The following is a 15,330-nucleotide window of genomic DNA, read 5'->3' as shown; positions in this document are numbered from 1 at the left end:
GAAGCAGGGACCCGCTACTGCAGCTATCCAGGTGCTCAGTGAGGTGGCTTGGCCTGGGGGGGAAGCACTTGGAGATGGTGGGAAGGGAATGGACTTTGAACTTGGAATTATACCCCATGTGACTAACTAGTGGTGTGGATGTGCTTATGAGGAAAGAGACACCTAGGTTTTTGAATTGAGCAGCTGGGTGGGTGGGGATATCATCTTCCAAGGTGGGAAGACTGGGAGAGAACACAAATCTGTTCTCTGGTAGGGGGATTAGGAGTTCTGTTTTGAATGACCAATAGGAAGTTGGATGCATGAGTCTAACACTCATGGGAGTGGTTAGGTCTGAACCTGTAAATGTGGGAGTCATCAGTTTATAGATGGTTTTATAGATGGCACTGGACAAGATCACAGAGGGGAAGAGACGGTAGAGACCTGGGCCCCAGGGCACCCTGCATTTAGAGGTCACCAAGAGGAAGATGAGGCTTCAGTAGAGATCAAGGAGGACCCTTCAGCAAGGTGGGAGGGAAGCCAGGAGAGCAAGCTGTCTGGAAGCCAAGGGAAGATGGTCTTTAAGGAGGGAGCTCTCGATGGCCAAATGTCGCTGAGAGAGTAAGATAAGGATGAAGAACTGACCACTGGATTTGGCAGCTTGCGGCCATTGGTAACCTTGACTAAAATGGGTAAATGTGATAAGGGAGTGGAGATGGCAAGCGTAGACAACCTTCGGAGGTGGTTAGCTGGAGAAGAATGGAGGTGGTAGCTGAAGAAGAATGTGGTGTCAAGAGAGCATTCAAAAAAGAGAGAGGACATTCTAGCATATTTACAGAATCGTGGGGCAACAACTGTGGCGCACAGTCCAGAGTAGGTGAGAGGTGAGGGCTCCAGTGTCCAGTGGAGTGGGTACCAGGAGCAGGAATGCTCATTTGTGTCCCAGGGGAGAAGGCAGAGTCAATGGGTGCATAATGCCTGCCTGTCGGCCGAGAAGGTTTAGGGGAACAGGGACTGGAGCTTTGGGGAAAGAGGAGAAGGTCTGATACAGTCATCTTGGAGATGAGGGTTAGAGTTTTAGGAAAATGTAGAATTTACCAGAGGGGCTGAGTGCCCACCTTCGGTTTGTGGTCAGAAGTTTCCATTGAAACCAGTCAGTCTGTGGTACAGGTGCCACGTGGAGAGTGGGGGTTGAGCTGGGGTTGGGGGTCTTGTCTGCTGAGAAACTTTAGCAGCAGGCAAAGGCAAGGGAGTGGAGGATCCATCTACGAAGGGCCCTCGGAGTCTAAGCTAGGGACGGAGGGAAGGGAGGTCATAGCGGGGGTGATGGGCAGCGACATGGGGGAGCGCCCACAGATGTGCAGAGGGAGTGCTGGAGCGGGAAGCAGGTGGCTAGGAGGTGATGAGCTCTTGGTACTGGTGAGGTCTGGGGCGTGAGCATGTGTGAGGTCTGGGGCGGGTTTCTCAGTGAATAAAGATCGATGGGAACAAGGAAGTCAAAGCACGGAGAGGTAGGTGTTAGATGTGAAGTCACCAGAAATGGTAATAAATGTAGTTTTCCAGAGAGAGAGAAGGTGATCCAGGGGCTGAGCTGGTCCCGCAGAGGGAGGGGATGACCGGGATAGCTTATCTCTCTCTCTGACTCCACGTGTCTGCAACTGAAGTTCTCTGCGTCTCCCACAAACCTGCTCCTCCACTGGGGAGCTGACACCGCCATCCGGAGAAGAAATCGGGGTGTCACTTTGGTGCCTCTCCACCTGGTCCCCACACCCGCTCAGATCACCAGATCGACCCGATTCTATCTCGTAGATCTTTCTGAAATCCAGCTGCTGCTTCATCCCCACTGCACACAGCTTCGTTGAGGCCATTGTTGTTTGTCCCTTGGATGGCTGTGTCAGTTTCCAAATAGGTGGCCCTGCCTTGGTCCCTCTGCACATTAACCAGAGGCATCGTGACTTAGCTCACGTCACTTCTGTGCTGAGTCTCTCCGGTGACTTTTTGTTGTCCTGAGGATAAAGTCCGAGATCATTAACAGGGCTTTCCCAAGAAAGTGCTGCATGACGCAGCCCCTGTCTGCTTCAGCCTGACTCTTCCCACGAGACTGAGCCCCGTCGCGGGGCTCCAGCCCTCCTCGGGTACTTCCTGTCCTTGTCATCAGGCTTGCTCTCCCTCAGGCCGGCAGCCCCTCCTGCTCTGCTTGGCTAAATCCTCCTCTTTCTCTGGGTGTCAGCTTAAGAAGTCTCAGGGAAGGGGCACCTGGGTGGCTCACTCAGTTAAGCATCTGCCTTTGGCTCCCATCATGATCCCAGGGTCCTGGGATGCCATCTTGCATTGAGCTCCCTGCTCAGTGGGGAGCCTGCTTCTCCTTCTTCCTCTGTGCCTCCCCCCTACCCTGAAAATGAGGGCTCCCTCTCTCTCAAATGAATAAATAAAATCTTTTTTTTAAATTTTTTAATTTTTTTAAAGATTTTATTTATTTATTTGATGGAGAGAGAGACAGCCAGTGAGAGAGGGAACACAAGCAGGGGGAGTGGGAGAGGAAGAAGCAGGCTCCAAGTGGAGGAGCCTGATGCGGGGCTTGATCCTAGAATGCCGGGATCACGCCCTGAGCCGAAGGCAGACGCCTAACAACTGTGCCACCCAGGCACCCCAAATGAATAAATAAAATCTTAAAAAAAAAAAAAAAAGAAGCCTCAGGGAAACTTCTCTTGCATCCCTGGACTTTGGATCCACCTTCCCCCTCTGCCCAGCACCCTGTGCTCCCCAGCATGCCACGAGCTGTTCTCTTCATGGATGTAAACTCCATAAGATCGGGGACTGTATCTGATTCTTCTGAGATGAATCTTTGGCACCTAGCATGGGGCATGTCACATAAAAGTGAACAATAAATATTTGTGGACTCGAATCCAATGGGAGATTCTTGAGCTGGAGTAGTTCTGGGTGACGACAAAGTCCCAGGTGTCGTCCTGTGAGTGGATAGCTAAATGGAGCAGAGGAGGAGGTCATGAGAGCCACAGAGGGCATGGAATAAAAAGGACAGAGTGACGCCCAGATGGTCCCCGCAGCCCTGGGCTGTGAGAGAATACCCGAAGGCCCTGACTGCTCAAATCTTTCATGAGCGGGGAAAGCAATGAGGTGGCAGCAATGGGGGTGGGGCAGAAGGTGTAGGGGACAGATGGCAGGGGCCCAGCTGAGAGAAGAGATTTCAAGAAGGGGGAGGTGTTAAGTCTGAGAGTGGTAGTGAGGGTGGAGAGGGGCGGTGGGGGGCAGTTCTCAAGAGTGTGGGTGGGACTGAGGATAAAAGTGCCCCAGCTGAAGGGTTTCCCAGAAGATTCTTCCAGCTTCTCCGGGGCCTCGGGCTGCTCAGATGGTGTTCCGATTCTGTCTGGCTCACTGGGTCGGGATTGGGGACTTCTGGGAACAGCACCCATGAAGAGGGCTGCCACAGTAGTCAGGTCCCCGGATGCCCTCACCCTAGGCTGGCCCCGCAGCGGAAACTGGAATGGAGACTCTGGAATCCCAGAGGGAGCGGGCTATGGCTGGTTTGCGTCCGCACGTGGGAGCTACGTTGGGCTGAGTAGTGTGGGGCCCCCTGGTTCTGAACGGGTTGAGAATGCCAGCCTGTTTTCTGGGATTGTGTGGTCACAGCTCTGGTCTGGGTTGGCAGTGGAGTCACCCTTATTTCCTGGGATCAGGAGTTCCGTGGATGGTGTTGGCACTTTGCCCAAGTCCCCTTTACCGGGGAACACCCATTCCCTAGTTGCTGTGAATATAGGGTGCTCTTGCTTGTAGCTGCCCATGGAGAATTGACCTTGATTGAATAGGAGTCACCTACCCTTCCTGTAGCCCTGCTGCCCACGGGCTGGCCTGAAGCCAGCGACTGACTGGTACGGAAGCTCCAAAGCCTGATGCCTTCTCCTCCAGCGGGGACAACGCAGTGGTGGCATTTATGATCCAAAGGTCCCTCACCGCACCGGGGTCAAGGCTAAGGTTCCCTGAGCCCACACCCAGCTCGGCCTCCTCCCTAGCCTGCTTCCCTTGCTCCTTCCTCCTCATGCACATGAATTCCTGCCACTGGTTCTCTCCCGGGGACCTTGACCTAAGACAAAGTGACACCTGATCTTGTCCCATAATTGGGGGAGGGGGAGGCACAGAGGCTTTCCATGGACTACCGGAGACACAGCCCCCTATAGACTCAGCCCATCTGGGCGGGCTTGGAAGTATCCCTCCCCTCTCTAGGCCAGTTTCCTCAACAATAAATGAAACATTTAGGCTAGATTTAGTTAAAATAGCAACAATGATGGAACTTACAAACAAATGAGAGGACAGCTTATCTGTACTCCCTGGCCGAGGTGTGGTGAAGGATTCAGGTAAACCAGACTTGTCCCTTCCCCCAAGCAGCTCATAGCCCACTCATTTACCAAACATTTACTGAAGGGAGCTGGGGACCTGGGTGAGTCGGTGTCCTGCTTGTGAAGGGCTCACAGACTGATGGGGAGAACGGCAGAGGCACAAGCTAGGCTTCAGTGTTCGAACCTTGGGGTCTGAGGAAGGGTCGCAGAGGAGGAAGGAAGGGCACTCCAGGCAGAGGGAACACGTATCTGAAGGCCCGAGGCGTGACACAGCGTGATGTGTGTGGTTGGGGACCGGCAATCCCTTTGGTATTACTGGTGAGTGCAAGGAGGGAGGGAGCAGGGTTGACGTCAGGGAGGCCAGCAGGGACCAGGTGGAGGGGCAATGGGCGGTCGTGAGGGTAGTGGAAGAATTTTGGAAGCGGGAGGAACGCCACCATCAGGTGCGTGTGTGGGAAGACTGCTCTGTCCCTGCAGTGGAAGAGCAGTGGGGGAGGAAGGGCAGACTCAGGAGGCATTTAGGGTTGGAACTGGCGGGATGTGATACTGCACTGGGCTGTGTGTGTGAGAGGCTGGAAGAAGGGACGGCATGAGGATGTCAGGCCGGCTCCCGGCTCGGACAGCTGGGTGGGGGCACACCATTCCTGGGAGGGGGTGGGTGATGTGTGAGGAGGGTAGGTGCGGTCCATTTGGGAGCGGCTGACTGGAGGAGACCTGGGGGCCTCCCAGAGGGTCGAACCCTGGGCAGACAGTGGGAGGCTCTGGGACTCAGGTGTGGTTCTGGGAGTGGTCAGGGTCTGAGTGGTGGGGGTGGGGGTGTGTCCAGGGAAGAGAAGGGGAATTCCTCAGACTTGAGGTTCTGCGAGGGACCCTTTAGTTGAGATGCTCTCAGTAGGTCCTGGGCCTGTGGGGATATCCCCCTTGGACATCCTGGCAGACTCCCCATCCTGGGTGTGCTCTCAGCACCGTTCCGCCCCCTCCAGGCCCTCCCCTCCTGCCCTCAGAGGTTGGCCTCCCTGAGGCCTGTGCGGGGCAGGGTGAGGGAGGCTGGAATGGCGGAGGCAGAGGCCTCCCGAACCACATGCATTCACCTGAGGGACTCCGACTGAGAACAGAGCCATGCTGGACCCAGGGTCTCCTGGGGTCCCACTCCTCTGGCCTCGGCCAGCTGCTTGCAGAGTCCAGAGACCCCTGGAGCGGCCTCTCGGCATTCCTGGGGGTGCGCTGTGTGCGTGTGTGTGTGTGTGGCGTGTGTTGTGTATGTGTGTGCGTGCGTGTGTGTGTGTATGTGTGTGTGATGAGCTTGGATCTGAGGTCCCGGGGCTCAGGTGCCCAGTGAGTGGTTGTGGCCTCCTTTCTGAGGTCCATGGTGAAACCCCCTGACACTTCTACCTGCCACGCCCCACCTGGTCTACAACATACTGGGAAAATCGTATTTATTAACGGTTTTCACATACCCCATTGCCATATACAAAATTCCCATCAGCCGTCAACCTCCCTCCCCTGGGGCTCCTGACCCAGAGACCAAACGGCTCTCCAGCACTGGCCCCCAGGGGGGGTTCCCGAGCCCTGCAAGCATCTTCCTCCCCTGCCCTGCTGTGGCTTCAGGGAGCAGGCCATGGCCCTGGTGGTCCTCGCTACCGACCTCACAGGTCATGGAAACCCACCTGCATCCATCGTGGCCGACCCAGCCTTCATTAGGACAGAGTTCCCATCTTGGGGGCGCTCTCCCTGGGAGAGGACGTACGGGGGGCATGTGTCAGACAGGTGATCCCGGTGCCGAGACCGCTTGCGCCTCGGACTGAAGGTCTCCAGGCACCTCTTGCCCACCAGGTAGGTGACCTCACTGACGCTGAGCAGGATGCAGATCACGGCTGTGGCCACCATGAAGTAGGTGAAGACCTTCTTCTCCGTGGGTCGGGCGATGTAGCAGTCCACCGTGTGGGGGCAAGGCGACTCGGAGCAGGCCACCACCCGGGGCATGTCGTAGTCCTGGTAGAGGCGGTGGAAGACGTAGAGGAAGCCGGCGTCGACGGCGGCCTTGAAGACGAGACTCAGCAGGTAGGTCCACCAGAGGCCGCCTCGCTTCTTGCTCGGGTTGTCGTACAGGGACGGGGCGTTGGGCCCGTGCTTCTGGCGGTGCCGGCGCTCGCGCTCCTGGCGGTAGGCCACGTGCATGACCACGAGCAGCGAGGGGCAGGTGACCAGGATGAGCTGCAGGGCCCAGAGGCGCACGTGGGACACGGGGAAGAACTCGTCGTAGCAGACGTTGGTGCAGCCCGGCTGCTTGGTGTTGCATTCGAAGTCCTTCTGCTCGTCATCCCACACCTCCTCGGCGGCCACCACGTACACCAGCACGCGGAAGATGAACACCACCGACAGCCAGATGCGGCCCAGAGCCGTGGAGTACTTGTTGACCCCGCTCAGGAGGCCCTGCAGGGACGCCCAGTTCATGCTGACCGTGCCCTTGCTTCCTCTCGTGGACCGTCTGCACCCGTGAGCACTCACTCGGGGCGTGGGGGCCACGAGGCTGGGAGAGCCTGGAAATGGGTGCCTTTTATTAAAGGTGCAATTGGCAAAACCCTTTCACAAACCCTCTGTCATCACGTCCTCGCTTGCAATGACTTGGTGGGGTCGGGATGGCCATTATCCCTGTTTCACAGGGGAGTAAGCTGAGGCCCAGGGAGGCACCCACCCAAGGCTCCCCAGCTGGAATGGGCAGAGCTGGTCTTGGACCCCCACCTTTCAGTTCCAAAATCAGGGAAGATTTTATTCTATGAAGTAATGGATGAATGTGAATATAACCATAGTGCATGAATGCACCCGCCAGCTTCTTTGACCCCCAAGTTCCAGCCCTGCGGGTCACACGACTTCTACAGAAACAGGAAGAAGGTGTGGACTGGATGATTTGCCCTCCTCTCGGCTGCCAGGACTGGACAGGGACAGAGGGGAGGGAGATGTGTCTTTCAGTTCCTCCAACCCCTACTGAGCGTGAACAGGGGCCAGGCCCTGTACCGGGCGTGTTCCTATCAGCCTCCTCCGGGAGCTTGAGTGTTACCCAACCTCACCGAGAGGCCCAGGACATCCCCAGGCCTGACATTTCCTTCCAGACTAAGCAGGCTCTTTGGGGCTGTGGGGGGTTTGGCATCATCCACCCCTCCCCCACACCGGTGCTGACTGTCCTGACCACACTGGGTTCCTCTGGAATTCCAACCATTTCAGCTTTAGGAGGGGAAGGGACAGAGGCGTTATTCCGGCTCCGTCCTCCCCCCATCACTCACTTTTGCTCTCAGGAACACCCTCCTTCTCTGTTTGCTAGCCAGGTCCCCCATTATCCCCGGTCAGGCCCCTGTCTTGTGCGCGCTATCCTCCCCACCCCTTATCTGGGGCGCCATCAGGTTCCATCTCGGGCCCCAGTCCCTCCCCTGTCCCTGATCCAGACCTCAGCATCTTAGAGCTTGTGACCCTGGGACTTTCTCCGAGCACCCTCCTCTGCAGGCTGGATCACCGGTACTCAGATGCTCTGTTTTCCCGTCTCCTGTGCCAGACTGTCAGCATCTGGAGGCCCTCTGCAGCTCATTCATTCCGTTTCCCCAGGACTCGGCACCTGGCCTGGCCTGGTAAACACCTGATAGACATTTACTAAACTAAAACTCCCTCTTCCTGATCCTTCCTCTTCCTTGTCTCTTCTCTGGTCCTCTGTCCTCCCTTTGGTCTGGCGGGACGTCCCTGCCCCTTCTTGGGGCTTCCTTGGGGTTTCTCTAGGGATCCTCTGTCCCCTCTGTTCCTCCCAGGAGCCCAGCCTGCAGCCCAAGTTCCCGGGGATCCTCAGCCCACCTGGTCCCTGCTTCCCAGCCCGGTCTCCTGCCCAATTTTGTCCTCACCTTTCTCAGGTCTAGCAGCGACTCCGGCCCCTGGGCTTGTCTGTCTGCCTGGGGGCCTCCTGGAGGCAGCTTTTGTTCCTCACTCCTCTGCTGGGTGGAGCTTTCTGAGCCAATGAGCCAAGGGAGAGTGAGCGAGCGGGTGGGCAGGCGGGCGGACTTCTCCGGGCACACATTCAGAGCAAACACCTGTGGCCCTTCTCCCCTGGCCCACGCCTTCTCTCCAGCCTGGATGGGCATGGCTGGGTCTGGCTCCCTGGGCTGGCAGGTGTGTGGGTGAAGCTGTCTTTGGGGGGGCAGTGCAGGAGCCTGGTATCCTAATGCCAGGGCCCAGGTCAGCACCTGCAGCTGCTATCTATTGTCCCAGCCCCTTCCCGTTGCCTTATTGCCCCTGGTCCCTCTGTCCCCGGGCCTCTCTGCTACCCTTTTCTCCGGAAGCACGGTCCTGGGGTCTTCAGCAACTGACATCTATGGAGAGGGGCAACCGTGATTCAGCCCAGGATCACATCCCACCCTGGTAGGGACATTTCTGGGGACTAGGGCTTGGGCTGCTGGTGAGCTGTGTAGGGGATGGGAAGGGCCAATTATGGTTCTTTTAAAGATTTTATTTATTTATTCGACAGAGATAGAGACAGCCAGCGAGAGAGGGAACACAAGCAGGGGGAGTGGGAGAGGAAGAAGCAGGCTCCTAGCAGAGGAGCCTGATGTGGGGCTCGATCCCATAACGCCAGGATCACGCCCTGAGCTGAAGGCAGACGCTTAACCGCTGTGCCACCCAGGTGCCCCCGATTATGGTTCTTTTAGACAAGGATACCCGCTGCCCTGGTGGAGACAGAGAATGCAGGCTGGCAGCATGAAATGCCCCAGTTGGCATGGGGCCAGGCACAACCTCGATGTCCACCCTCTATGGGCCTGGGGCTCTGGGGAAGTCAGGGTACTTCCCAGTGGGGGCTGCAGAGGGGCCTTGGGCCTGTGTCCTGGCTGTCCTGGTGGCTGGGAGAGTGAAGGTTAATGTGCAGCCAGGGAGGGGCTCCTCTGTTTCATTTCCCACAAGCATTTATTGAGCACTTCCTAATACCAATGATTAACATTTATGTGGCCTTTTACAGCTGGCTTACCCCATCCACAGCCATGAGCTCATCCAGTCCCCCCACCCCCAGGCTCTGTCTTATTAACCCATTTTGGAGAGGAGCTGAAGTCCCTTTCCCAGAGTCCCAGTGGAACTTGGCTACAAATGCAAGTGTTCTGACTCAAAAGTTCATGAACTTTCCATTGCAACACACAGCTCCCACAGGCTAAGCCCCATTATGTTTGCAGATAGCCCTCGGACCTCAATTTGCAACTGGGGAAAAAGGCTTGTCTTGAGCACGAGCAGGTGGTATGACCTCCAGTAGCGCTGAGGACCCTTTGCTGGGGGAGGGAATGGCCCCTCACCTGGCTGGATCAGGTCCAGCCCTTTGCAGGGACAGAGAGGTTGACCCAGTGACCTGAGAAGGGTCACAAAGGTTGAAGGACCGAATGGCACCTTGAATCAAGTGGATGCGTTGACTTTTATTAAGCCTTGACCGTGCCTCCCCCTGCTAAAGGTACTTGCACATCCATTCTCTAAATAAACCCTCCTCACAGAAACCACCCCGTGACGGGGGCTTCGCCTCCATTTTACCCAAAAGGAAACGAAGGTTCAGCTCAGAGGGAGGGGTGACTTGCCCAAGGCCCCACAGCTGGGGCCAGTGCCGAACCCTCCCTGCTTTCTGCCCCCACGGCTGCACCTGTGGGAGACGCCAGGCCTCTCCACCGGCTTTGACTGGGCGGCTCTCACAGGGTGGTCTTCTTCACGTGGTCTCGAGGGAGGTCTGGTAAGAGAGGAGGGTGAGAGTCTGAGCCCAGAAAGATGAGGTCGCCTGAGAGGAGGTCGTCCCCCTTGCAGGAAGAGGTGGCACAGTCCGGGCAGTGGGCCACACCTGTGGCCCTGGCTCTCCTCGCTGCCAAGCCCTCACGGCACCTCTTGCTCACCAGGTAGACCAGCTCTACGAGGTTGAGCAGGATGCAAATGGCGGCCGTGACCACCATGAAGAGAGTGAAGATGTTCTTCTCCGAGGGCTTGGAGATGAAGCAGTCCACCGTGTTGGGACATGGAGCTATGTGGCACTTGACCACGTGAGGGAGGGTATATTTGGGGTAGAAGGAGTGGAACACATAGAGGAAGGCGGTATCCACGCCGGCCTTGAACACCAGGCTGCAGACGTACGTCCACCACAGCCCACCCCGCTTCTTGCCGGGGTTCAGGTAGAGGCGCCCGCCGTCCTCCCCCATTACCTCTCGGTGCTTCTTCTCCCGAGCCTCCCGGTAGGCCACGTGCATGACCACGAGCAGCGAGGGGCAGGTGACGAGGATGAGCTGCAGGGCCCAGAGGCGCACGTGGGACACGGGGAAGAACTCGTCAAAGCAGACATTGGAGCAGCCCGGCTGCTTGGTGTTGCAGTCAAAATCCTTGTGGTCATCGCTCCACACTCGCTCAGCCGTCACCAGGTACACCAGCACGCGGAAGATGAAGACCAGAGACAGCCAGATGCGGCCGAAGGCTGTGGAGTACTTGTTGACCCCGCTCAGGAGCCCTTCGAAGATCCCCCAGTTCATAGTGGACCCAGGCGTTGGCTGGTCCTGCTGGGAAATAATCGTCATTTCCCACATTTATAGGATACTGACTCTGAGCACCTTATGGAAATATATAATCTGTATTCAATTGTCACAGGCACAGAGGAGCTAGGTTCTGTTATTGTCCCCATTTTAAAGATAGAGGAAATGGAAGTTTGGGGGGTTATAAAGGTTGCACAACTATTAGGTGCAGAGCTGGGATTCAAACCCAGGTAATTAAGTCCAGAAACCATAAAAGTGGGGGAGGTGGGTCCAGGGAGCCACCCTTTCCTCCTGGGGCCAAGACTCTGGTTTTGCAGTCCTGCAGTCCTTAAGTAGGTGGGGCATTCTGCCCTCTCCTGTTCCAAACCTGGCCCTCCTCCTCAGGGTGCGGAGCCTGGGGAAGACTTCTCTCCTTTTGAGCTCCGCTCTGTCCTCTTAGCCTCTACTAAGGGGAACCTGCTTCTTGCCCTTTACTTGGCTTAGGGGATTGGGCAGGAGAGGCTGCTGGAACTTTGTCCCCAAACTCCCATCTGGTCTAACACTCAGTAAATATCCAGGCAATGTCTTGCTCAGGTGCAGCTCACTTGAAGCAAGGCCAGTGGCAATCCAGCTGAGAGGTAAAGTAGGGGACAATGGTTCTCTTTATCCAATAGCCTTCCTAGAGTAGCCTGAGATTCTGGGGATTCCCAAACTGGTGTTCCATGGAACCCTGGCCACAGTTTGGCAACAGGAGCAGTGAGAGAAAAGGATTCTGTGTTCGAGAAAGGGAGACAAATATAGGTTCAACAAAGTTAAATAGGTCCCTTTACTTGACCAAGCTAATACGTGACACCTGAATCCCCAAAGGGAAGGAATAGGAATATGTAGCATTACCTAAACTCCTTCGACCACAGAACTTTTTTTTTTTTAAGATTTTATTTATTTATGTGACAGAGAGATAGCCAGCGAGAGAGGGAACACAGCAAGGGAGTGGGAGAGGAAGAAGCAGGCTCCCAGAGCAGGAGCCCGATGTGGGACTCGATCCCGGAACGCCGGGATCACGCCCTGAGCCGAAGGCAGACGCTTAACGACTGCGCTACCCAGGCGCCCCCCCCTTTTTTAAAATCATTGTGTGGAATAGTCTTGTCAAAACAGCAAAATGGGAAGTGCTGCTCTGGTCAGTTTTTCTGGCGAGTTTGGTGCGATGAACACACAGGTATCAGATTTACCTCCATTTACGGAGTGTGACTGCCGTTCAGAGCAAGAGACCCCCACTCCCTCTCTTGGAAGTCTTCTGCCTGGTTCCTGGTGGGGCAGGGGTGGGGGGTGGGGTGTCCCCTGAGACCCAGGCACTGTGGTCTCACCTGCTGGGCTTCCCTGGGACCTCAGGGAGACTGCATAGCCTCTTGCTCTAAGGGGTTCTTGATGCCCTTCCCCGGGGCCCGTGGTAGGCTCTGGTCCCTGTGCTGTCCTGACCGCCTGTGGCACAGGGTCCTGGTAGGAGCCAACATTCATTGAGTATTTATGCGGCACTTTGCATGAATCAGAACAGCAACTGTATGAAAGCGTATGATATTTTTTATTCCCAATTAACAGATGAGGAAAGTGGAACACAGAGAGGTTAATCAATTTGTTCAGAGTTGCACAGCTGGGAAGCAACTGAGCTGGGATTTGAACCACACTCTAGGCCTGGGCCCCTTTCCTTAAGTTGCAGGAAGCTGCTTGCCCATCTGGTCCATGCCCACCCTCTCCTCCAGCAGGTGTCTCTGCTCTCAGCCTGTCTCTCCACGGTTCTGTCTATACCACCTACCACTTGGTGGTGAATCATCGGCTTGTCTTCGCTCAGTCCCGCCTGAGGTGGGCGGAACTCCTGGCAGCTGAACAGGGAACAGCCTGGGAGGCTCCAGCCCTTAGTCCCCAGAGGCTCTTGGCCCAGCCCACCTGGGGTGTGGTGGGTGGGGCTTTGCAAGCTCAGGCAGAGCGGCTTAGCATGCTCAGTTCCTGGCACCCCTGTGAGCCCCTCTCCCACTTGGTCCCTGGCTCCCACCTCTGCTCAGCTGGGGAGAGCAGGAAGGGTGCAGGGCAGAGGAGGGAGGAGCCCTCCATTCCTCTCCCATCAGAACCCAGGGTGGTAGATATGTCCAGGCCACCTCTCTCGCCTCACCACCAGAGAAGCGTCCCTCTGCCGGGTATGCCCAGGGTCCATCTGGACACAGGTGACCTTACCTGGATGGCTACTCCTCTGGACTCTCTGCGTACTGGCTCCTGGCAGCTGGAAGTCAGACTCAGCGCGGCAGCTGGAACTCATGTCAGGACCAGGGAGGGTGTTTGGGGCAGCGCATTCCCGGGACGGCGCCTGCAGAGTCGGCAGGCAGCCTGGGTGTGCCGCAGGCCCGAGGGGAGGAGTTGCTGCACCCAACACTGCCATTGGCTGGGCCGCAGCCTCCCCAGACTGCTTCTGCTGAGGCCCAGAAACTTAAGGGTTCATGGCTCACTCTTCCTGGGGCGCTGAGCCCAGAATCCTGGCATCCTCTGAGGGGAGAACTGCAGGTCCACCTTGAGCCCCTGCTTGTCCTCTTATCCCTGGCCTTGTGTGGGAGGAGCTGAGGTCTGTCCTGCCTTCTCATCCTTCTTCAGAAAGTCCCCATGCCACTTCTGGGGACTCTAGGGGCTGGTCTCTGGCCTTCTATTCTTCTGGCTTCGGTTATTTTCTGAAATGCCGTGACTCCCAAATTCGGTCTCCAGGCCATCTGCTTTTGCCCCATCCACTGCCTCCCCTTGGATGCCCTTCTCTTGCCTTTCTCATCATCTGGTACCCCTCCAAGAAGCCTTCCCTGACTGCCGCTCCAGGTGGCCTAGAGCCTCACCTCTGGGCTTTCCTGGCCTCGAACTTCCCCATCATCATGACTGTGTTGGAATAGTTGATCTTAACTGAGCTCGTTCCAGGTAGGACCTATCTGTTGAGTAAACAAATCACTCCACACCGACAGGGACTTGTGAGCAGGACATAAAGCAGACCAGCCCCTGGCCCCCGGAGCTCACCCACTTGGCTTTGATGACCAGCTGAGAAGTCTAGTACCAGCTTCATTGAGACTCTCATGGCTGCTAAGGGGCCACGGGGCAGGTTTCCGGGCCCAGGCTCCCCTTCCCCGCCATCCCATGGCTGCTGGAATCCAGTTCAGTCTTTGTACCCTTATGCTGGGTACGTGAGGGATTGTGCAGAGAGCCGCCCCCATCCCAAAACAGACACATACACGGAACACCCCACCCCCAACACCACACGCAATGGCCTTTCCACCAAGAAAGGATCCGGAGAGCCTGGGCAGGCACACAGATGGGGGCCGGAGATATCCTGATATCAGAATGGCCTCAAGGGGGAGCCCCAGCAGGAAGGCCTTGGGAATGGACAAATCCTGTCCAGGGCAAGGTGCCTCCCTGTCTGATGGGGGAGGCATTTCAGGGAACTGCCTAAGGCAGGGGCCCTCTGCCTCTGGACCCCACATACCTGCATCTGGAGCCCCTACACCCTATATCTGGAGCTTACTCTCCCACATCTGGGGCTCACACCCTACATCTAGAGCCCACACTGCTGCCTCTGGACCCACACCCCTGCGTCTGGAATCTCATACATCTGGTACTTTCAGATCCGGGCAATTTCCCTGTCCTCCAGAGTACAGTGAGACATTTTGTGCCCGTGAGGGGTGTCCGTGCGCAGAGAGAGCACGACGCAGCACAGTGACTGAGCCCAGCCTGTGTGGCCCGGATCCCACTGCTGCCTCTTCCTCTCCACGGGATGCCTCAGTTTCTTATCTGCATAGTCGAACAGTAACATGGCCTACCTGGTAGGGTTGGTGTGCTGGTTAACCCAGCTCACAGAGCTCTAGAACAGTGCCCGGCACAAAGGAAGCCCTTTTTAGGACTACCTCTGATGTACGTGAACTGAACTGAACAAAAAGTGACTTCCTCCCCTTTTCCTTATTCCTAGGCCTTTTCTCTCTGAGACGTGAGGAAGGCAGAGAAGGGAGGGGAAGACAGACATACTAGAGAAAGTCTCATGTGGAGAATGTTGACTTTGGGTTGGAAAGGCAAAACCCGAGCCATGCAGAGAGGTGGGGAGGGGGCAGGGAGCACTCCCAAGGAGTTTCTCATTAGTGCAGAGACACAGCCTGTTGTCCTAATGAACTTCTAAGATGCCCTTTATCGGCAGGTCACACGGGGTCAGGATTCAATGGATTGTGTGTCCAGGAGCCACAAATACTGCAGACCCACAGCAAGCATGGTGTGACCACACAGGTACACCCCCATACACACGGGCCACACCTTGCAGGCACAGTGTTGCATGATGGGGTAGTGTTTTGTTTCGTTCACTGTTGTACCCCTGGGACCTAGGATGGTTCCTGGTACCAAGTCAGGCTGCGTTTATGTTTATTGAATGACTGATGGATGAAATGCATGCACCTTGCAAAGATTCACACACACCTGTCCTTCTCTATATGCTTCTCCCC

General features: G+C 56.3%; 2 protein-coding genes across 3 annotated transcripts; both read right to left on the bottom strand.

The window, feature by feature from the left end:
• Positions 1 to 5,360: 5,360 nt before the first annotated feature.
• Positions 5,361 to 8,288, bottom strand: GJB4 (gap junction protein beta 4). Its single transcript, XM_019797408.2, has 2 exons — positions 8,213 to 8,288; positions 5,361 to 6,868 (listed from the first exon to the last, which is right to left on the bottom strand). The coding sequence occupies exon 2, from the start codon at positions 6,780 to 6,782 to the stop codon at positions 5,982 to 5,984; it is 801 nt and encodes a 266-aa protein (XP_019652967.2). The 5' UTR covers positions 6,783 to 6,868; positions 8,213 to 8,288; the 3' UTR covers positions 5,361 to 5,981.
• A 1,609-nt stretch (positions 8,289 to 9,897) lies between these two features.
• GJB5 (gap junction protein beta 5) lies at positions 9,898 to 13,172 on the bottom strand. Of its 2 annotated transcripts, none has more exons than XM_011222234.3 (2): positions 13,052 to 13,172; positions 9,898 to 10,873 (listed from the first exon to the last, which is right to left on the bottom strand). In XM_011222234.3, exon 2 carries the CDS (start codon positions 10,844 to 10,846, stop codon positions 10,025 to 10,027), a length of 822 nt encoding a protein of 273 aa, XP_011220536.1. In that variant the 5' UTR covers positions 10,847 to 10,873; positions 13,052 to 13,172; the 3' UTR covers positions 9,898 to 10,024. The 2 variants fall into 2 exon arrangements, with proteins under 2 accessions (XP_011220536.1, XP_002917195.1); XM_002917149.4 differs by having other exon boundaries at positions 9,898 to 10,870; positions 13,052 to 13,169.
• Between the last annotated feature and the right edge of the window lie 2,158 nt (positions 13,173 to 15,330).

Source organism: Ailuropoda melanoleuca, chromosome 2 (assembly GCF_002007445.2).
Source record: "Ailuropoda melanoleuca isolate Jingjing chromosome 2, ASM200744v2, whole genome shotgun sequence".
Classification (NCBI taxonomy): domain Eukaryota; kingdom Metazoa; phylum Chordata; class Mammalia; order Carnivora; family Ursidae; genus Ailuropoda; species Ailuropoda melanoleuca.
Note: the sequence above shows the minus strand (reverse complement) of the source record. Positions and strands in the feature narration are given on the sequence as shown.

Coding starts and splice junctions, on each gene's coding strand:
- GJB4 (XM_019797408.2), bottom strand. CDS start 6,782: ATGAACTGGGCGTCCCTGCAGGGCCTCCTGAGCGGGGTCAACAAGTAC.
- GJB5 (XM_011222234.3), bottom strand. CDS start 10,846: ATGAACTGGGGGATCTTCGAAGGGCTCCTGAGCGGGGTCAACAAGTAC.